The sequence below is a fragment of the Trematomus bernacchii genome, unplaced genomic scaffold, assembly GCF_902827165.1.
Source record: "Trematomus bernacchii unplaced genomic scaffold, fTreBer1.1, whole genome shotgun sequence".
Taxonomy (NCBI): domain Eukaryota; kingdom Metazoa; phylum Chordata; class Actinopteri; order Perciformes; family Nototheniidae; genus Trematomus; species Trematomus bernacchii.
The window spans coordinates 336428-360622 of record NW_022988043.1 but is presented as its reverse complement, the minus strand read 5'-3'; the positions used below and the strand labels follow the sequence as shown (position 1 = coordinate 360622).

At 39.1% G+C, this 24195-nt stretch overlaps 1 protein-coding gene across 2 annotated transcripts in view; it reads left to right on the top strand.

The window, feature by feature from the left end:
* LOC117472972 (EGF-like repeat and discoidin I-like domain-containing protein 3) overlaps positions 1 to 23320 on the top strand; it is a 97929-nt gene extending 74609 nt beyond the window's left edge. For both annotated transcript variants that reach the window (XM_034118439.1, XM_034118438.1), the window contains exons 9-10: positions 10422 to 10577; positions 20271 to 23320. In XM_034118439.1, coding sequence (XP_033974330.1) covers positions 10422 to 10577; positions 20271 to 20420 — 306 coding nt within the window. In that variant the 3' untranslated portion in view covers positions 20421 to 23320. The remainder of the gene's footprint in view (positions 1 to 10421; positions 10578 to 20270) is intronic.
* Positions 23321 to 24195: the final 875 nt, after the last annotated feature.

The window sequence follows — 24195 nt, the reverse complement described above, 5'->3', positions numbered from 1 at the left end:
CAGTCTTGTCATGTTCAGGCTGGGCCCAGTACAAGCTGCACTTCAGATGGATGCAACCGAACACTTGATCTGGGATCATCAATCTTGTTCTGCCCAGATGCGTTCGGTCACCTTCTCCTCGTATTGTGGGTGACAGAATATTTTCTGTCTCATTAATCTGACAAAAACAGTTGCATGCTTGAATAAAGCGGTGCAATTCAATGCAGCAAAGCTAGCAGAGCACACAGATGTAGACATGCACATACAGTGTAACAAGAATGAGTGGCACTGAACGCATTGAGGCACATCACTGATTCTGTGTTGTGATCAAACATTACAAATACTGTTCTTTAACCCAATCCCATTACCACTGTTAGGTTTGTTGTTAAAAACTTGATACATTATATTTACCATCATTTAAATGTTGCACAACTAAAATGGTGAATCAGCTTGTTTTTGTTTCAAATTAGTTTCATCATTATAGTATCATGCAAAAGGCATCCCTAGTTTATTCCTCATCACATTTTAAATATTTAAATGTGTTTTATTCAAAACGTCGTTGTCTATTACTATGGCTAGGATTTATATACTGTGGAACTAAATGGCTCCAGCTGCTTGCCAATGGTTCTTATAAAGCATCAATGAATTCTGACCCTTCATATAGAGCATTGTCCCATGTGGAAGAACAATAAGTAGACGTAATGCAAGATTGATTCACGCTCAGTGCCTGTGAGCGTGCATTTGTTGTAATCAAACCGGGTATTATCATTACACCAATTTTGTCGAGCACAGCTTCCTAATCAAATTGCTACCTCAAATGCAGTGCTGCTGACAACAGACTCCATTTCTTGTAATCAATGGAATTAGCTGGGTGTTTGTTTCCTCCATCCACAGAGGAGAATGGCTTTAATTTGTCCCATTGAAACTCTCATTTCTTCTTGAGTGTTTATGCAGCAAAGATGAAGCGTGTCCTCTCTAAAGACAGAAAAGCTGCCTCCGAGAGAGTAAAAGCACTGTAGCATGAAAGGATTTAAGAGGGATTTTGATCATCTGGAATAGCAATGATCATGTCTTTATTTCATGAACAAGAGACTAGTACTTTGTTAAATGACTTGCATAGACAGCATATACTATATTAGGGACATCCAAGGGTGGGACGTCTTCCGCGTCCTTCTAGTTTGATCCCCTCTCAACGAAAAACACAGCCCTTAGTACCAACCATGGACACAGAGGCTATCCTTCCCGCTTCCGGCAAATCCAGCATTGTGATTGGTGGCATAATATATTGATCTGGTCTAAACTAGATAAAGGCACTTGGTCCTGCAGAGCTGACAATTCAAAGTTGTAATTACTGTAGATACACCTTTTATCCCACCAGCTGCTCCGCTTTCACCATTATTTGTCGTACTCCTCTACGCACAAAACTGGATGAATGAGAACAGCACGTGCAGCCAAGGTTTTAGCTGAACTAATTAAAGAAACAGAATGTTAGAGGGACAACGTCTCCAGGTGGTTTCTGTTGCAATTAGTGTGAAGCACACAACCATTTAGCCACAGCTGTGGTGCTGAAAAAATTATGAAATGGATACACACTGCCTCGGGCATGCCTTCTCATCTGTCAGGCTGCATCTATACTTCTCTGCATGTAAATCACATCTCGATTCAACTTTTACTGTAGTTGCCATGACAATATTAAATGTCCAACACTTTGGATTTTTTTTACCATCATTTTTTGACCAATTTTGAGCTTTGGCTCTGCAAACTGATAAAAATATCTGAAGCCAGGATAACAGATGTAACCATGACTTCAAATTACACAGCCAGCTCTTGCCTTGGCAGATGTGCCAGCCCAGTTTCAGAAAGGCAAGATCAAATTTGCACGAACAGTCAGTGCATGATTATAAGACTTGGCACACGTTTTGAATACAGAGGATCATATTATGAAGAATTGGTGTGGGTCATTATCAGACTTCTTTGGATTAGCATGTCAGGTGGGACCCGCATGATACTAAATATGTCCTGTAAGCACTAGCTCTCTACCGAGTTAGAGACATAAATCTAGTGTGTTGGTTGAGAAAATGTTGCCAGCAGCTATTGCTAATTTAGTCATCTTGCGAACATTATCCAAGAATTCAAAGAAATGTTCAGAAAGAATTGGCACTAATTTGAAAACATGCCTGTTGTAAATTTCATTAAGGCATTATCGTCAGAGCCTCATTATAATCCTGTCCAATGTGGCTCAATTTTATTCAATTTCCCTGCAGCTAGTACGCTGATTCAATTAGCTTCCAAATGAAGTTACGGAAGAGATGGTAAATCCATCTGCTTCCCTGATTCAATTGGGTGGTTTTTAGTGTCCCCACCCTTCAACTACAGCCTTAAATATACAGGTCTGCTTGGAACCTATGCAGTAACTCTTTTGTTTTCATTATCCAAGGAAAGCCATCTTATCCTTCAACCCAAATCCTGCATCCTCATATAACCCTAGAATCGAGAGAGAGAGCGATCTAGAGAGCTAGCGAGAGGCGAGACGAGAGAGAGCGCGCGAGATAGGAGAGCGCTAGCTCTCTATCGCTCCGTCTCTATCTCTCGCTAGCTCTCGCACCTATGTCACTCTCCTATCTCTGATCGCTCGCTCCCATAACCTATGTCCCTAGATATCTCCTATCTATCTCTCTCTCCTCTCTCTCTCTCTCCTCTCTCTCTCTCTCCTTCCTCTCTCTCTCTTCTCCTCTCTCACCTAGGTCCCTCTCACTCCCTTCAGATAACGTAGGAAGCATGTATCTGTTTATCTTGGGATGATTGATTCACTGCCTTCCTGCAGCAGCGCCTGCTGTAATCGGGGATCTCGAAGGGAGTTGTCAGAATCGAGGCGCCAGAGCTTAATTCAGTGGAGAGAGATGTGTCCAATGTGTTCTGCATGTGTACGGTTTCACAGTGTCTCTGAGCCATCTCTTGACAAGCCCGGTATCCCTACGTTTTTAAATCAGATGTCTTTATGTTCTGCACCCAGGAGAGTGTGGACTGCAGTCAGGGAGCACTCCTTCATGCTGTATTATAATTAATTCAGAATAGTAAAATAAGACGAGGCTGTGTAAGAAAATGGGCATTGATTTATTTCAGATTAGGCATCATATTGAAAGACCTATGTCCATAAATGTTATCTGTTTTCCAATTGTAATAGTTTTCTTTTTTATTGCGTGGGAAGCACACCATGTTGTGTGTGTGTGTGTGTGTGTGCGTACGTGCGTGTGCGCATGTGTGTGCGCATGTGTGAGAATTCATTATGAATATTTTATGTACCATGTGAGAAGCAGTGAAGGGGGGAGAGGAGCAATGATGAGCTGTAAGTGCAGCAGCTTGAGTCGTAAACCATTTTATTTTTAACTCACCTGTTTGTTGGACCTTTCAAAAAAATATGTATCATCATTGCTAGATCGTGAGCACCTTATTTTAGATCATAAAATCATTTCACAATTTTAACGTACTTAACATTCCAACCGAAAGCTATCTTTTTCCCTCCAGCATGAATCACAGATTTGATTTTAGAGAAGATCAACTAGGGAGACTACTTTAGATATAATCAGTGAGTAAGTGTCCATCACATTTCTTGTCGCAGTGACACATTTAACAAAGTGTGAAATCCCTAAAGTCCCTTGCTAATGCAAGCAACACGGCCTATTCTTTTACGCATATGGATTTGAGTCCCTCACTTCTCTCATGCTACACGCTATGCTACTCCCCTGGTTCTTTGTAAGCATGTTCTCGCTGCTGTAATAGCTCCAAATGATCCAGACCACCATGCTTGATTTCCTTCCTGTTCCTTTTGCTATGGCCAATTCTCTTCATTTTTTCATGCAACCATTTAGACTTGACATGCCGAAGTGAGCATCCATCTGTTTTATGGCCGTGTGCTCTGAGTGGCCTATTACAATCTCAGGTATTAATGTTTGTGCTTTAATGCCCTTGCTTCAGTGGAAGGCTGCCTTTGTTGTTGAGGAAATGTGATAATAATTTAATGGTCTAAATGTACCAGTTCTATTTTAAAGCACTCCTTAAAGTATTCAATTATAGATGGGGAAAAAACATGTGTACACAACTAAAAGCTTACCATGCCGGTGTTTGTGGTGCAAGCTGACACGCTAGCATGTTTCAGCAGGTATAATGGTTATCATGTTTACTATCTAAGTTTAATTAGCATTTTGATAATGGTAGTGAGCACACAATACTGTACAATGTTATTGAAAATAATGTAATAAGGAGGGGGAACATGGATGTCAGTAACACCTTTCACATCAAAAGTGTCAATCTCATGGAATAAGAGCCAAAGTAATTATTATTCATCCTCTGGGGACCATGACTGTCTGTACAAAATGTTGTGCTACTCCTTTTGGTATTGAGTAATTTCACTGAAAGAAAAAAGTCATGACTCTCTCGCTAGACCAAATCAGGATTCATCCTCTGGGCAGTAAGCACCACCAATATCATTTTAAAGTTCATAAGCAAAATAATAGATCAATAGACTGTCAGACAGACATAAATTGACATCCCTTGAGCCCTGGCTAAAATGTGTGATTGCAGTGTGAGCCACTTGTTTTTTGAAAAATATATTTATTCTGGTCTCACATTGCCTGGGGTTATCTACATGCAGGTGCCATTTATTATGTTTTTAAGCATATTAGACATACTGTGAAGATGGAAAACCAGTCAATATGTTTAGGAATAATACAAAATGTAAGCAACATTGCTTCACGAGTGAGCTGGCATAAAGACAAGGGTGAAGAGGAGTAGGGAGGATGGGGGTGTATGTTCAATATATAGCTTTACCCTTGCCATGTAAAACTGTTTGGCTTACAAACGTGTGTGCCTGCCACCATATTGCACTTCACTGTGAGTCACTGCATGGTCCTTTCCTGTATTTATATCCCCAGCATTGTGGCTGTGAGATGTGCCTTGACCAGTCAGCCCACTGAGTCTCTTAATGTACTGCCAACACGATGTTGCTCCGTAACAAAGACATCAGTCCTTGTGTCGGGAAAGCTTATTCTACATTTTAAGTCCATTTGATTCACATTCCACATTTAGCACTTAATTTAAAGTCAAATGTCGAACAACAGAACATGTTTAAGTTCATGCTGAAATGTTGTTCCAAGGGACTTTCTCATTGTGATATTGCCTTTATTGTCCTCTATGCTCACACTTCAGACGTCCCCCTTACCTCTGAGAGCTCAGCAGACATACATTCTGACATCCTTCTACCAAAATGTGGAAACCCGGCCTCAAAGGTGCCAGAACAGAAAGAAATCCGATGTGTGTTGTTTTTTTGTGTGTGTGTGTTCGTGTTTGCATGTGCTTTGCTTTCTGCATTATGTGTCTCTTAGTGAGTGACATTTTTCAAATACAAATGTATTTTTACTGCATGTTACTGCATACGAGCCAAAGTGTCAAATACAGTTAGTCATACTACCACGTTATCCTGATTTCAATTTATATCAATTTCCTACATGGCATTTACTCATTTGATAGGAATAACTTGTAGCCTGAGGCACAAACACAACCTCTCTGTTGTTTGTGTTTTGACAGTTATAAATAAATTGTTTGTTTTTATTTCCCATTAGTTGGGTTTCCAACAGATTCTTACATAGTTCTTGCGAAATGTGCTTACAACTGCCTTATACGCTGCCTGAAGATGTAAAGGTGTACCTTCTCAAAATATTTAAATGTGGCCATCAGCAAGCTGTTGGCTCTTAAGAAATGCTTTTCTTTTTATCCATTTAGACCTGCAGCTATTTATAATGGGCCATCTAGATTTTAAAGTGTAATAAGTCATTAGGGCCCCTTTGTCCAATAGACTTAGTGTATGAAGGTCTACAGGCTGTTTGTTTTCCACAGTAATAAAAAAAGCAAACAAAATAATGAATATGAGTTTCAGTCTCTAAATTGTTTGGGCTGATGTCATTGCTGAGAACTGCTCTACAGTAAGTAAGCCCACATTCTATTTCAGATCTTTTCATTTTCATTTTCCTGGTACTAGGACAATGCACACACATGTCTCAAACAACCTTTCAAGCACTGCAAAACTCAGCCCTCTAGTTCATCTCATATTGACTCAGCCAGCTCACCTCTGTGTGGAGTGGAAACTCAGAAAGGTGTCATGACAACAAATAGCCTTTTTGTTGTTGCACTCAGTAGAGAAGTGGCACACTCTGCCAGCCATCTGTCTGCCTTCAGTCTCATCCCTTGTGTTTGAGTCTTTAATATGTTTCTGAAGATACGGGTTGCAGCAGGACCCTACTTGTACATGTGCCATGATCAGATAGCAGGCAGATCCGACATCTCGTGTAAAAGTTCTTGCAATGTAACTTTGATTCAGTCCAGTCCCCCATGGTCTAAAATGGTCTATTTAATACATGAATGAATCTAAAAAAATCCACTGACTGTTGATTGCTGTTTCTAAATGATATAATGTTCTATCCAATAACATAGTAATACAGGTCACAACAAATATGTTGTTAATGGTGTATCACAGAAAGTTTACATGAATAGCCTGTATTCATAAATAAATAAATGTATTGAATCAAAGTTGGCTCCTCTATGATGGCCATTCTTTCATTGGGTATCAATCAAGTTTATTTATATAGCACATTTTTAAAACGATTTTTAGTCGAGCCAAAGTGCTGTACATACAATAAAATACTTTACAATAAAGACACTTTACAGCAAATACAGCAGCACAGTTTTGTACAGAATATCAGTATGAGAAAACAACACCCTCTGTCCTTAGACCCTTCACATCGTACAAGGAAAAACTTCCAGAGAAAAGGCATGTATGATGATATGCCGTGCTCAAGTATCTAAGATTAGAAGAAAACAGGAGGTAGGACTGTTCTGTAGAGACCTAAACATGCTCTAAGCTCTTAGGGCCAGGGCTCAAAAACATGAGCCTCTGAATTTAATATTGCACTACCATAAAGTAAACTCAGAAGAAAAAAAAGGTCAACATTAAAGCAGCAGCAGAGGCCATGGTATCTGACTTTCAGTATGCAGGTTAGACAGCGTTGCAACCTTTGATCTACTCGTATATCTCCCACGCACCTGTCTCATGAAATAGATGTGAAAAATGTGTTTTGCTTTCATGTTGCCTCAACATCACATGATCGCAAATATTTGTAGTATGTTGCGATGTTCCCAGCTTTTAATTAAGAACATGACTATGCTATAGAAGCCTTCAAAGCATCCTATAGAGAGGAGGGCTCTGAAATATGCTGTTTCTCGTTGCCGTCTCCGCAGCTTTAAGCTCTCATGACAGCTGCCCTGTTGTGGACTTGATGGGCCATAGCACTGTCCTCCTCATTCCTCTGTGAATTGAGTGCATGCATTTCTGAATGTGCACTGTGACCTTATGGAAGAATGAAAGCATGCAAACAATCACAATCCCCGATTTGGAGATGAAATGGGTCTTAAAAATACAGTAAGATTAGCACAGACGGAGGATTGAATGTCAGCAGGAGACTATGTTTAAAGTAGAAACTGTTATTACATGAATACATGGCCCCGTTCTGCTCCTTATAAAGCTGCCTTTTACTGCATTAGTCTCTTTATCCTGCAATGGCAAAGCCACTTCAAGTAGCAACATGACATTTACACACCAACCCTCGTCTTAATGAGCAGGGGAGATGAGTGTTTGTCTGGCAGAAGTGCACTGCATCGCCCCTTAGCATGCTGCCATCAATAGGAAAGCAAATAAGTAATTGACCTTCTCTCCCCTTTCAATGTGGGAAATTGGAGCCTTACATTAGAGCTACATGAATCTTATTTTTAATCTCAGACACAGTGAGTGAGACCTAAAATGTATTCTCTTGTGTTATTTCTTTGAAACATGTATGCCCATGAGCGTTCAGAGATGCTACAAAGGCTTCACCACACTTCTATTTTGTGTGGGTTAAACAGCTCATGGAGGAAGGGAAGGGGTTGAGGAGTGTGATGGAAGAAAGAACAGAAGGTGGGTCCTGAAGGAGAGGCCCTTGCTTTAACCAAGCTTATCTCGCTCCCTAATTTCAGTTTGGGCCATCAAAGTGTTGAGAGCCAGCGTCGCTAGGGGCGGTTTGTAAGTTTGACCGCTACCTGTGACAGCAATTACAGGTTCCCCTTCAAGCCTGCCTTTGTTATGGTGGCAGACTTGACTGCTTGGGTAGAACAAGAATTACCTCAACGTTCTGCAACTGGAGGCATAATCAAAGTCCCACAATGCAAGGTGTCATGCCCCTCTAATCAGCCAAGCAGCCCCTGCCAATGTGTCTCCCTGGTCCCCTTTTATCAAGTGGGTTGCTGTGACATTATTGTAATTAAAATGATATGTTTAGGGTTTTCTCACACTTTGCTGTTGCTGAGCACTACTTCACACGAAAAAAAGGAAGTAGAGGCTCCGTACCAGGGGTGGACTGGGGACTAAAAATCAGCCCGGGAAACTCGACCGGCCGACTGGCCCAACTCGGTACCGCTAGTCAATTGTCAACGGGAGGGGGGGTGGTAGTGGAATGTCCGACCGGCCCACTTCGGTACCGGCCCACCGGGAAAACTCCCGGTATTCCCAATGGCCAGTCCGCCCCTGCTGCGTACCTGTAGCTATGGAATTGTGAGACTAAAATGATGTCTGCATGCACACTTTATTGCCTTTTGTCATACTAACATTTCAAGTGGAGAATGGAGAGTTATTTCCAGTTGGAAGCCCTTCAGAAAGCCAAGAGTTTGCCGTGTACTCGCTAAGACATGGCTTTGTCTACATGTGTGTCAGGACCCAGGTCTATGGTTGCTTATGTAGACAGCAGGGGGTCTGCATTAAAGAAGAACCCTCTAATACCCAGGGAGTACAGCAGTCCTCAAACTTAAAGTAGCTGGGAAAAAATAAAAGCTCTCGAGCGGTGCTGAAATCTCAAGAGAGATGTAAACTCTGAGTAAGCTCATTCACATCACTGCGAAAGGTTCAGGGTTTGTAACATATTGCAGTGCGATGTGCTGAGATGCACAGTGGTGTTCTACGATGATATAGAATCAAAGAAAAACACATGCATTCACTGTGTTGGCTTAGTTGCTTAATTGACAGTGTTATGTTGCCCTGTGACGAGGCAAATTGGAATGATATATGGTTGTCTGAATGTTGTGTATATTCAGCAGAAGAAATACATCTGCATGCAAATGTTTCATTCTCTTCTCTCTCTTAGCTTCTAAATGTTGCCACTACCTTCGCCTGTGATGGAGAAAGGGTGCACAATGTGTGTCTACCTGTATTGACTGTGAATGGGTGCTGCATAGATATATGTGATAAGTGAGACAGTTTTTCAGTGAGGCTTCGGCTATTAGCATTTCACGGTTGTGTGGATGTGTGAGTGGAGAAGTTGCTCGGTAACATCGCCTCGCCTTTGATTAAAGGGCGTTAACATTATTTTCCCAAGTCCCAACATATCGAGACTGCCTGAAAGGTTCAGGGCTGATTTAAAGAAGTACACTGCATGTGGTACTCTTTTCAACCCATGATTTGTTTTTTAAATGTAGAATCAATGTGTTTAATCAAATAGCAGTAATTATATTTGGTTTATGAAAAGCATGTAAAAGTGTGCAGTGCCTCTTTAAATCAATTCAATCACACATTGGAAGGTATGCTTTGTGTGTTACAGAGATGTCAAAGTATTTTAAAATGTTTCCGTTTTATGGAGAGAAAAAAAATCGCTGCTTTATTCTTAAGAAAGCAGCTTAGTGGGAGTGAATAGTCATATAATAATACCCTTTATTCTCCATTAGGTAACACCTTCCTCTTACCTTTAAAAGGTTCACATATATTATTATTGTGATATAATTAACATGGTGGAAAAACCTTACATATAAATAAAGCTTGACCTTTTACTTGACATAATTGAGAGTATTTCCTCGGATTCAGAGTGAGTCAGGTAAATGTGATTACACTAATGTGCATTTACTTGTGGTCGTCCATTCTTGGCTACAAAGTAATTACGTTTGAATCTCAACCAGTGTTGTGTAATTTTCCAAATAATGAAGCATAATTGAATCCCTAAACGTCAATATAAGTAAAAGTGTGTGTGTTTACTGCCTATCGTCCCTGTGTTGTAAATTGTTTGCAACAAATGAGAACTTATTAAAAATTAACCCAAATGGAGCAGTCTGGCTCTCAGATCTGCTGCCACGTGCAATTTCTGTTTTGCTAAGGCGAGGTGGAGGACTTAGCCTTGTTGTTCAATACTCTGTGAGTAATTGAAACAGACTTTTTGCACCCGGTGTCTTAAGCAGTAAATCCTTCGCATTAAAAGAGAAAAAATATGCCGACTAGATTGTAAAAAATATAACATCTATGAGACGTTTTTACTGGCAGAAATTCTTGAGAAATCTATAATTCTACTACTTTTCTCTTTGTTCCTTTCCTCTTTCAGGTGGATTTGCTTCTGCTTACCAAGGTCACAGGTGTCATCACCCAGGGAGCTAAAGACTTCGGCCACGTCCAGTTTGTTGGCTCTTACAAACTGGCGTACAGCAATGACGGAGAACGGTGGAAAATATATCAAGATGAGAAACAGGGGAAGGACAAGGTAAGGAACTTTTACAGCCCATAATGACCACAATTAAACACAACTTGCACAATATTAACAGATGATTCGCTGACAAAACTGTTACTTTATGAAAACACATCTTCCTTGCCATGCACTCATAGCAAACATACTGAACAATGTGGTGGAATCAAAAATGTGTGTCTGTGAAAACTACTGAAAGTTTTAAATTATATATCACATCACAAAAGAAAAGGGCATTCTGGGTAGAGATATAGTTAACAGGAAAAAGGCACAGGAAGGACAGAAAGCCGAAGCAGACGGAAACACAAAACTGCAAATGTCAAAAGGTTTTTTAAGTATTGTGTGAAAAATCCCATTTCAGATCTGTCTGTTACTTCCTTCCACTTCCCTTTAGCATTTTTCTTATCTGTGGCTCGAAACTGAGTTCCCCTTGTCTGTCCCGCTGCCTCTCTGTGCTCCAGAATCAGATAAGTCTGTGCTGTCATCCTGGCCTGGCTGGTGCTATGCTGGAAATCGTGTTTATGGCCCTTCAACAGAGTACATGTCCATTCCAATCGCCCACGACAACAGAGACAGGGCTGCAGCAGCCTCTCTGCTGATATCAGGAGAGCTGTAGGCACACTGGTGCAGAGCTGGAGCCCCTTGTTTTTCAGAGACTGGTGGCAGGAGAGGGGAGTGTGTTTACTTTTCTCTCTCGCCTTCAACGATAACCAAACTTCTTCTGCTATTCTGGTGTGGTGTGGTTGACGATAGTAAATCAAGAAATGGAGAAACCGTTTTAGACATCGAAAATTAGCCTAAATCCATGTTTTTCCTGTTAAATGACATGCCAAACTTAAACTGAACCCAAAACATTACAGAATACTAATCACAATAAACATATTTTTGCCAAGAAATGTATACTTTTATCTCGGCAGAATGAACGTCCCCAACATTTTAAACTTTTTCATTGATCAGATTAACACATTTTTTTACCTCTGGAGGAAAATGGACATTGGAAAAATATAATCGTGGACATATTTTTTCACGCTCTGTGGTGCCATTGTTTTCGTATTTGGAAAACATATCTGAGATATGGACCAGTGATGGAATGGTTGCATTCTGTGGCTATTTGTCCTGACGGCCGGAAATAGTGTTATGGTGTTGTCATTGTCTACATTGTCACTGGTATTGTATAATTTATTTGTATTGTATAATTATTGTTTGTTTTACTTGTCTGGTTTTTATTTTTATTTTTTATTTATTTATTTTTTGTTCTATTTTTTCCTTTTCCCTTTTTATGTTATTTTCATGGCTCTGTGTTTAAGTTATATTGATACGCATTTTTTGGTTTTGCCTGTGCGGGTATGTGGGTGGAGGGAGGGAGGGAGGGGGGAGTGTAGTGAGTGTACTGTGATATTACAATATAAATGAAATGGCATCGATTATTGTACACTATAATGAAATAAAAAGACTTGTAAAAAAAAAAAAAAAAAAAAAGAAATGGAGAACTAATAGAACTTATACATATCAGTGGCAACCCCCCCCCCGCCCGTTATAATGTCCGTTTTTTCACTGAATTGTCGTCTTGAAAAGTGTACGGACAACAATTCCGCAACAACATCATCTTCACCTGTTGCCATTTCACGGTTAAACTAACGGGTTTTCTAGAGCAGTGGTTCTCAACTGGTGGGTCGCGACCCAAAAGTGGGTCGCGAACCCGTTTCGAGTGGGTCCCGGATGTGTGAGTGAAGAAAAAAAAGTTGAAATAAAGATTTGGAATTTCTTTTTTTTTTTTGGAAAAAAGTCAAACTTTTATTTTGAAGGCCCGATTTTCTAACGCTGTGCATGCAGTAGGCGTTGGACTGGAAGTACCGGAGACCATAAACGGTTTTTGAAAAACTTCTGTCACGTAGTGATCATCTTCTCAATAAAACATCTTTGCTGATGTTTTTTCGAGTCTTTCTGGCCAATCAGAATCAAGATTGTTGCCGGAAGTCCCCACGGAGAATAACTTTGCGGTAGAACTCTTCTTTATACATCCATGGGTACAACTTCAGATAGAAATGAACACATGATGAAATATGACTCCCGGTTTGATGACTGACATGTCACAGAACAATGGGAGCTATCTACCCCCTACCACAATTTTAAAGTAATTCACACAGACTATCTCCCTCTTTGCTCTTCTCTCTGTGTGGAGCATGCAAGTTCAGCTGTCGGAAACAAAGTGAAACAAACAATGGCATACAATATATTAACATGTCGGGTAAGTAATAGATTAGTTATTTCTTCTCAGAGTGTACCAGAATGCGTAGTTTTTGTTAGTATTTCTAAAAAATTCCTGGGGGGAGAATCCCCCCCAGACCCCCCTTCTGGGGTTGGGTGTTCAGCATGTGTGCCTTTTTATATAGTTCAGCTTTGATTCCAAAATCTCATTAAACCTTTTTTTAAATCATACTTTAGTTCTGTGAAGGGATATAAGGGATATATTCACTGTACTAAACTTTAATTAATAATGTATGCTGAAAAGCGTATATTACAGCATGATTTTTTTGTTGAATAGATTTGAGTGCTTCAAAATGTTGGGTGTATTGACCAAGTAAAAAGTGGGTCCCGAGGCCTGACCAGTTGAGAACCACTGTTCTAGAGTACCCTGGAACCGAAGGAAACTCTGAAAGAATACGCCCATTGGCTACAAATCAATATATGATTGGTTGATTAAACTGTCATTCCAAACGCTCTCGTTCAGTGCAACGGCCAGGGCATTCTATCAAGGATATAGAATACCTTGGTTATTATTATTCTACCCAGAGACCCAGAAAAATATCTGATTGGTTGCATTCTTTTTCTAACACAAAACCACTGAAATGCGTAGTGCATGGTCCGAGAAGGACAGACCAATCAACGTAACACTGTAATACTGTATTACAGATCAACAACACAGATACGATTCTCATTTATTCATTTTATTTACATTTTATTAAATGTTATTTATATAATTAAATCGATTTTTTGTTTGTTTTATTTGAGGTGTTCCAGGGTATTCTCTGAATACCTTGAAGGCCCTGACGGTCACCACTGATACATATATAATGCATAATGCAAATACTGTAGAAGTGTATTCAACCCACTCACAGTTTTATACACTGAGATTTGTTGCAGATTTTAAAAGAACAGAATGCAGATTTCTCTCACATATCTGTTAAAATCTGCAGTCAGATTAAATTATTCATCTATCTTGATAAATTGCTGTATTTAGGTTCATATACTGCTATAGAATGCGTGTGAAACAAAACTCAACTGTTACAAATTGGCAACATTTGTTCCACTTATTTGAAAGATTTGATTTTATGCATATTTCTAAAAGTTGGGACAGATAATTCAAATCTGAGTGCTGAGGGAGACCCATTTCTTTGCATAGTTTTTGATGTATAATTGAAAATTGATTTAGATAGTGCTAGATTTAATCTTTAATGTGTATCAGCACCCATTCATTTATTCATGCAAATACATTTTTAAGTTATAATCCAATTTAAAAGCATTTGTGAATGGTTTTCTAATGACTTGAAATCCTTTATTCTTTAATTTGCCATCACACTTGATTTCATAGTTTAACTCGAGCCCATGCACTGCAGTCTGTGCTCATAAAAGCATCAGCTATGATGTCGGCTTTCTCATAAAAACTGATTCTGAGCAGTCTGTGGAGGATATGCTGTATCTTTCAGATCCCATTTCAAAAATAGATTTTCTTAAATAATTGGCTTTTTATTTGTATTGTTTTTTCATTTTGGCAGGATGTCTGTTTTGTTTATCGTCCTTGTTCAGGCAAACAACACTCCTCCATCGCCAGATTGATGCCCTTACTATGCCCAATTTCTGCCCTTACCCTTGTTGTGGAGCCAATACATCCAACCAATGCCCAGAAAATATTTTTTCCATCCCTGCTGCAGTTCACATTCCTTGCTTGAAGAGTTTATAATTTCAATATCCAAGGATGATCTTTGGATATGGGCCAATGCATGCCTCAGCATGATTTTCACTAAAGCAATCTCAATACTGAGCACTGTATGACTTCTGAAGGTCTGGAAAGAATCATGTGAGATAGCAATGGCAGGGAGAGTTCTGGCGATTTCACAGAAACCTTTTATGTTTATCACCTTCTAGTATCTAATTTCCTGCATATAACTTAGTGGGGGGCCTTTTTTTCTCCACCTACATATGGATTTAAATGATCTCTTTAAACCGAATACAATACCCTTCCCATCTATAGCCTCCCATGTGGTGTTATGGCTGTATGAGTCAGAGCAAAACCAAGCATAGACAGTAAATCTGAGTGTGTGTGCTCTGCATTAGAGGGCAGGCGTGTTTTGTACGGCTTCTGAGAATGTCAATCAGTTTGTCCCCCGACTGAGCCAAGGGGCTGCTCAGATGTATGATTCTTCAAGGTGTTTTCCCCCTTCAGTCAGCTGGAGCCGCCATTAATGCTAGAGGACACATTTGGCTGTTGGACTCCCGAGGCTCCTCCTGCCACACCACAATGCTTGACTTGGCAGGGGATATACTGTGAATGTGTGTGTGTGTGTTTGTCTGGGAGTCTGGTTCGGGCACAGTGGTAGAGGCTTGTAAGTATTCTTCTCAGCTCCCCCCTCCAGCTCCTGTGTGGCAGAGGCTGCAGGCAGTTAGATCTAGATTGAGAGAGGAGGCTCAGTCAGAATACAGATGTTGACGAAGCTCGGCACACACACACACACACACACACACACACACACACACATACACATACAGACACAGTATCCCTCTACAAAATCCATAAAGCGCCTTGTTTGCCTTTTCTATACACATCCAAAATACCCGTGTACTGCATATGTAACTGAGACAACTAACAACATAGTTCATTGTTTAAACATAATTAACCGGGGCTTTCCAAAATGACACACATCGGCTCGGCTGCACTCCCACATGCACACACTTTCCTCACCTGGGTCACCACACTGTCGCATACTGCACCACTGCTCTTTCCTGGGTGTCAATATTAACACAGTCACTTGATGGGGGCAATCAGGCACAGAAGTAATTGATTTATGTTTAATAGTGTTTCACTCAGGTGACACAGGGTTAATTACCCAAAAACCCTTCAGTTCCCTCGAGGTCAGAGGGTAACCGACTGTTAGATAGCTGTGAATACAATCATCTTAAGAGAAACCACTTGTAGTCAGATTATCTTTTTCTTCAGTCATGGAAAATGGTGGCTGTGAGGTTTCATGCACCTCAGGAAGAGAAAAACACATTATTATGTTACATATTGCTGACCTTTCTGAAGAAGAAGCATTTCAGCTACAGGCCTCTTCTAGGCGGGTAGCTTTTGACCTTTTAATAAAGACATGACCCTGGTTTTCCTGTTATCACTTTGGCCAGTTGGGGCAGAAAGCCACATACCGTACAGGGTCATCACTCCTTGACCTTTGCAGCTGGTTTAAATAATGTATTGCTGAAGAACACAAGGCATGCCTTACTAATACGTACCCATACTATACCAACCTGGACTATCGATAGTTTGGAGCTGAGTTGTGGCTCCAGGAGACACAGAGAAATATGTCTATAGATGTGTCTCCGGAAATAAAGATTATACTTAGGGGGCGACTCACTGACATATTTGACCTAAAACTGAAAAGAGAGAAATAAGGTATTGGTTGAAGTATGCTGGCTTCAAATGTTTGCTTTTTTCTCTGGGGCTATAACCAATGCAGTTTGTTGCCAACATACTCCAACAAAATAAGAATTACAAATAAAGCACTACAGCTTTGTTATAGCACTTTAGTTCCCAGTAGTGAATAGCTAGTACAAACAATACTACCCATCAGAGGCTGTTGGATCTGATCTATTGTCCTGATTCTGCTGCTGTCGGGCAGGAAGGACACAGGTGAGGAACAGCACGTTTTTGTTGTAATTACTGTAGTTACAGTAATTTGAATCTGGTACACTTAGAACTGATTGCTCCCAAATACACTGACAATTAATTTAAGTACAAAATATATATAACTGGATGGTCAAAATATACAAATATGCCACATCCACAAACCCATCAACCTCAGATGTGTGTGACTGTCTTTCTGCTTCTGAATTATTTCACACACCTCAAGTTGTTCACCAATATGATATTGTTGGGGATACATCCATCGTCTTCTCTTATTCTTCCTTGTACTACAGTAATTGCCCTGTTGTTGTGATTCTTCACATATCCTGTTCCAGACAGTTTATTTTAGAGACAGAGCCTCTGAAACTGTTCAGGTCCTCAGACAGTCTAGCACAGATTCTTGTCATATTTCTATCAGCTGCTGCATTCATGGCCTTCCTGTCCTGCCTTGTATATTGTGCTATCATGGCCCCGGTTGTCACATTACAGTTGTGGCAACACTCTGGAAGTGACACATATCTCGCTTCCCTATGTCAGATGTTGTTTGGAAATACAATGAAAGTGAAAAGAACATGTCAACACAGAGTGGTTTGTGGTAAAATGGTGTGCTTGGTTTCAAACAGATGCCCTTCACACCCAGGTTTATTATATTATTTATATACAGTATGTAAGCTGCATTTTATCTGAAAAGCTATGAACCTGTACTGAAACAGATGCTTGGCAGTAAGCAAACTACTCCTGCTCTATCAGCTGTTATTGTCACGCCAGGAAGGAAAATCCATTCTTTTAATAATACATTCTGCAGATTTGTTTGTTTTTTACTCTTTAATATGAATTGTAATTTAGAGATGGGTTTGAGGTTAGGTATATAAACAGCGAGTAGTAGCATTAAAGCTAGTTATTGACTAATCTGTTTCTCAGCTGGATAAACCTGAGACTGGCTCATACCAAGCAACAACTGAGATGATTGTTTTCCCAGGCTCATGGTGGTTTAACAATTTTTAACTCACTCATGGTTTCCTGTCATAAGTTAAACAGAAGTTCTTTCAAAATGGCTCTCTGGTCTGTAGGTGATTTCTTTTCCAGATCTTAAAAGAATCCCTGCAACCGTTGACTTGTATACCAGCTCAATTTGTATTTTTCTAAAACACATTGCTGTAGTAAACACTTATTATTTGTTATTAAGGAATTCATGAAAGGGAAGAAATAAATATAAACATAAACTTGTTAATGTTAATTCAAAAATACATCTTTTCAGACCTGATCTGACAAATAAAGTAATATCGTATCGTATCGTATCGTATCTTAACTTCTGAGTCTATTTAAACCCATTGATGATTCTTCTGATCTCCCCTAACAAGTTTCAATTAAAAGTGAGTTATTTAACAATTTAAAATGTAATGTTTAATATCTGGATAAAAGTGATTTTATACAGGTACTCTAAATCATTAAAAGAATACTTGAGTTACTTCTCAAGCAAAAACAATGTTGGATATATGAATAAACATACAAAGCATATGAAGCACCATGTGTAGATGTGAGGTTTATAGTAAGTAAAAGGATCAAAGTAAAGAGGTAAGAACTATAGAGAGAGCAGAATGTCACATGATGTAGATACAGATGCAAACCTTGTCTGAATACAGAATAAGCTTTCTGCTACAATATAGATGAGAAACACAGAGAAGGGAATGAGTTTCCCTGCAGCAGGAGGTAAAGGCGGCCAGTTTGTGAAATAAGGAAAGCAATGAAAGTGTATGCCTGTCACATGATTTCAGCTTTAGTCTACAGGTGAAGCACAGAAAACAACATGATGAAGAATAAAATGAAAGCAGTCGTATTAATGTAAACAAGTTCTAAGAAGAGAGGGCAGAGGTTTGATATCTTGTCACATTATCGCATTTTCATAAGGGACAATTATATCTTATATGTCTGGCTGCTACTGGGTAATATAAATTGTCCTTGAGTGATTCTATTACAGTATCTGTGCACCATACATACAGTGTATAAGCAGTCATCCTATACCGCAAAACTGTAACCTTATGTAGGTATCTGCTGGATTAAGAGTCATTTAAAAAATATTTTCATCTGATGAAAGTGGCATTAGGCTCAAAATTAAGTATTAGGCACCAAATGATACCCAGAGAAACCATTATGTGTCACTGGTGATATATAATTTTGATGCACTTACAGGTCAAGTTAACACTAGAATGTTAATTTATGATAACATGATATGTCATCATGTCACGTGACATGTCTCGTCTGCTCTTTGATGGAGTCGATGTGCAGTTTTTATTCTGACCAATTCCTCTTGTCAATTTCTATTTTCCTATTTGTGATTACCTAGAAGGTTGTGGACGGTCTTCCAGTTGAAAAAGTGTCACTCTACCCAAAATCTCTTTTCAATATCAAATATGGCCAAAAAACAACAAGTATTCTAGTCCACCAAGCACCAAGGCTATGGTACTAAAATCATCAAATCTATTCTTAGACTGTGATATGTAATGCTTGAATATTTTTGTCAAAATATTTGTACAAGCAATGGTTATAACGAAACCTTCAAACCAAGTTTTAACTGTTCAAATCTAAACCACGGCCTATGAGTATTTCAAAGATAAGTGCAAAGATAATTAGTTGAAGCTTTACTCTGAAATGGTCAACCACTGTCTCCAGCACCAGCTCGGATTTTGGCCCACTGATTTTCTATTGCACACAACAGTGAGTCCCATTACATCCCAATTACACAGGAATAATCATGTCCGTTTAATTGAGATGATCATATCCTTCATTGGAGCAGTCCCTGTAGATACATTTCTTTCTAATATAGTTAATTATTCTGCTATTTAGCACACACCAACACAAAGCATCTAATAATCAACAATAGAGCACACGTCCCAGTATGGAAATTAGCTTATTTGTATCTTGTAGTTAACCCCTGAACTGTTCTCTCAAGGCCTATCTAAAGACCTTTAAACGTCATTGAATTAGAATAAAAGTGGTGCAGACACTAAAATCTCCCACTTAACAACTTGAATGTTTAGTTTAAATTGGATACAACAGGATTTTTAGCACCTCAGTGAAGGATATGCCAGAGGCTACGTACTGTAATAAGAGTGTAGGAGTGTTAATCCAGAATGCATATTAGTCTGTAACACGATATGTTATGAGTTATAGAGAGCCAATACTGGAGATACACACTTTCCCCTTTAAAGCAACATTTCTGGCAACCGCAAATATAATGCCAAGGCTAAACCATTTCAAAATGTACAACACAATTGATGGAAAACAAGACCACCAAGCACATGGTGCATGTTAATAACACCACACAGTAAGCAGGCAAAAATGCAAGTAGCAGTCTGCAGTTAATTGTGGAGGTGGAACTTCCAGCTGTGCTGCTCTAACAACGCACAATTTTCCACAGGGGGAAACTATTGATGTGCTCTCACACGTGTGCGTGCATAAAGGAAAAGAACAAAAAACAGCACCAAATTCAGAGAATGTACTGTTATGGCAGTGTTTGTATTGAAGCTCTGATTGGCTGCACTTCATTCAGTAGCTGTTCATGCGTGAGGCCTTGAAGGTAACAATCTGCAGAAATCAGGCAAGGAATTTACCAGGAATGTTCTGCACCTGCGTCCCAGTTACAAGGCATTTGTTTTTTCTGATTTTCCACTGAAGATGTCTCCACATAATGACTTCTAAAGCATTTAATTACCATGTTTAAAAAGAAAAACACACACAATTAACATTCAGTTTACAGTTGAATGTTAGTTTCTGGTTGCCAAAATAACAATCTCTCTATTCTGTTGTCTTTACAGGTATTCCAAGGTAACTTTGACAACGACACGCACCGAAAGAACGTGTTGGATCCCCCCATCTACGCTCGGCTCCTCCGGATCCTTCCCTGGTCATGGTACGGCAGGATCACTTTGCGTGCAGAAGTACTGGGATGCACAGAGGAAGAGTGAAGTCCTGTCTTCCATCTTTCTTGCCATTTCCCCCCCTATCCCGTGGCATACTGGGATATCTCTCCCAGTATTTCAAAAATAAACTGTGCAACCTGTAAAAAGAAATCAATTTCCAATGGATTTTTCAAGAATACGTGTTTGGTTGTGGTGGGTTGCTGTTTGTTCCTTTTGTACAATGATTTAAAACCTGCCCTTAACCCACTCTTGTCTTTTAGTTTCCTCTTTAAAGCGTGATCTTTGTCTTTTTATTCTCCTCAAGATTTACCATCCTGTTTGGAATGAACTTCTGTAATATATGTGGGGGTGGGGTGGGGTTGGAGTCGGGGGTTCTTGCTGTGGTTTCATCCTGTTGCCATGGAAGCTATTAGTACAGTGTCACTTTTTAACAAACATGTGAAATCTGTCTGTTGTGCTTCATTGAACATTATTTACCAACTTCATACCATTACTAAACTTTCTAAAATACCATGTAGAGATCACACCGTACCGCATTATCAAATATATTTTTACTTTGATTACGACACTTTCCTCAAGCCATGCTTTAACCCTAATGAACACTGACATTACTACATCAATCAAAACACTATTAATGCTCTTGTATTATATGTAAAAGTCAAAAAATTGCATGGTGCGTAAATTATAAATGTATATTATGACAAATCATTTTAAACCTCTAGCCCGGGGAACAATGGCTTTGATTTAGGGACCTATTTGTATGTGCATTTTTCAATAGTTCTGAAACATTACAACACACTGCAAAAGCTTACTGAAGATACCCGAGTGAGACAACAAAAGGCCCTGCAGTTTAACGTTTACTGCAACACACTGAGGCTATCTCCAGTTGACTTGTCTTACCGCTCTCATAAAGAGCTCCATTTTTTATTTGTGTGATTAACGCTCGATTTTTCTAAGATAATTGGATTTCTTTTTTCGCTTGTTCTTTTTTGTATTTATTTTTGATTTATTTGTATCAGCTGTCAGATGCATAAGATCTGTGTTAAATGTCTTCGTGTTGTCTTGGAGATCTAACTTGTATCAATTACAAAGCTCAGGATAGATGTAATATTAACCCACACATTTATCATTTTTGGCCACCTATTTAAATATGTCTGTATTATTATTTTTTAAAAAACGTCAAATGAGTGAGAGCCGTTATTTAAACCATCTCCTTAAATGCATAATTGAAATATTGAAAGCAGTTATTTTCTTTATTAACCCCTTTGGTACGATACATAATAATTGTTAATTAAATGTACCTTTTTGTTTTTCAAAAAAGAGCAAATGTTCAAGATTAATAATATATGAAAAAATGCTATCTCAACCTACAACAATGATGAACCGTAGTAACAGTACAGAGCTCTAAAGTAAATATTGACAGCCTCTTTATTTCAGGGGATCTGATTTTTAGTCTCATACGTGTATTACAGATGATATAGTAATGAAATATAATGTGAAATGAAATTAATTTTAGAGCTTGTGGGTATTTGCACATGACGTGACAACAACTCTGCATGTTTAAATGGTTTCATGGAAAATACGTTTCTGGGGATAAAGATGCCGCCATACCATCGCATCAAAATATCCTAGTTGTGCAGTTTCCAGTGTGTGGATTCTGCTGTTGGCTGCAGTAAATGAACAATGATGCTTGACTAGTTTAATAAATGGAAGCAAACAACTACCTGAGGCATAGCAGCGGTGTCACAGCCCTTTTCCACATGGTTTAAAAATAGGCCTGGATTACTCTAGTGGTTCCCACTCAACTAGTTTACTCAAAGTGTCGAGTGCTAGAACAACAGCTGAAGGGGGGTGCTTTTATGCTTTCAGACACTTAACTATCCAATCATTCCATATTGTAGAAGTACCATGTATTTGTTCCAAGATTGCAGCCCATCCTGAAAGAAACACTAAGAAAAAACATATTTAATTTGATGCACCAAAGTAATTTTGGCTGAGTGCCATTGTTCTTTTCATCACTTTATATTAAAATCAAACACTTTTAAACTTAATTCTAAAAGCACAGCAAAGAACACACCAAGAAAATGTGTCACCATCACAACATTTTGTTGCTAACTTTGTATTGTTGCGTGCTAGGGCATTTAGCGCTGTCATGCCATCAACATGATACTCTTTGTAGGCAGGAAACCTTAAAAACATAACAAAAGCATATTTTGATTGTTATCTGGCTGATTGAAACAGAGTATAGCTTTTATTCTGGTTTAGCAAAGAACAATGGGATATCTTTGGAAAAGTTCACTCATGTTGCATTGCCAAACTTCAACTGTACAATGTAAATTACACTGAAAGACCTTGCTGTAATTACCAATATGTGAAAATTGTAATTGGTGTGAATCAGTGATTGTCATTTCTTAGGTTCATGGACAAAGGATACGCATAAACACATTATTTTGTGCACTCTTGAATTGTTTATTGCTAAATAACTAGATCTTGGCCAGCATCTGCTCTGATTGATCTTTGTAGCCAGCTTCCTGTCAGCAGGTCTGCTACAAAGCTTTGAGGAAGTTTGCATGATGTATGAGTTTGAACAGTATAACAAAGACGTCCCAAGGCGCATTATGTTCTTGCATATCATAAAGATCTAATAGCCTTTACTTTGTACTAGCCATTAATTGTCTTGTGCATTGTAAAACTTTATCTCCCAAGTTCAAAAAGGGGAGCAGAGTGGAAACTCATCCTGTTGTTGTATTTCTGTGTCCGCTGTTCACAGAATATTTCTTACCTCCTCAGTCTGAGTGTCAATCATGATCTAGAAAACATACGTATTATAATGCTGGTTAAGTTCAAGCCTGAAGAGGAGAGTGATAAACTGTGTACAGTCAAAAAATGTGTTGCTTCAAACAAAAGCTCTTTCAGTTTGACAAATAAAAACATATCTGTGAAAATGTTTGCTTTATTTGAACGTCTGATAACGTATTTTGTAAATGTCTTGATACAAAATGTATTATTTATCAAACCCACCATTTTCTCAGTCCAAACCACCTACACTGAGATGTCAAAAATGCTAACAGCAAATAATAGATAATATCAACAGCTTTATTATTTCTAGTCTTCTGCTGTTAAAGCTCAAGTCACAGTTACCACTAAATATTATTTTTCTTAACAATGTATCAACTAATATCAGATTTTTTCGCATTTCACATTGTGGCTTTATTCCTATAAAAAATGGCTAATGTGACACAAATAATGAATGGTAAGTCATACAAATGGTAAAATTAGGGCAGATGCTATTTACACCCGGGTGTCCGTAGCTAACAATGCTATTTACACCCGGGTGTCCGTAGCTAACAATGCTATTTACACCCGGATGTCCGTAGCTAACAATGCTATTTACACCCCGGGTGTCCGTAGCTAACAATGCTATTTACACCCGGGTGTCCGTAGCTAACAATGCTATTTACACCCGGGTGTCCGTAGCTAACAATGCTATTTACACCCGGGTGTCCGTAGCTAACAATGCTATTTACACCCGGGTGTCCGTAGCTAACAATGCTATTTATTTACACCCGGATGTCCATAGCTAACAATGCTATTTACACCCGGATGTCCGTAGCTAACAATGCTATTTACACCCGGGTGTCCGTAGCTAACAATGCTATTTATTTACACCCGGGTGTCCGTAGCTAACAATGCTATTTACACCCGGATGTCCGTAGCTAACAATGCTATTTACACCCGGATGTCCATAGCTAACAATGCTATTTACACCTGGGTGTCCGTAGCTGGGTCAATATCACTATAAAGTAACTTTGGTGTCCCC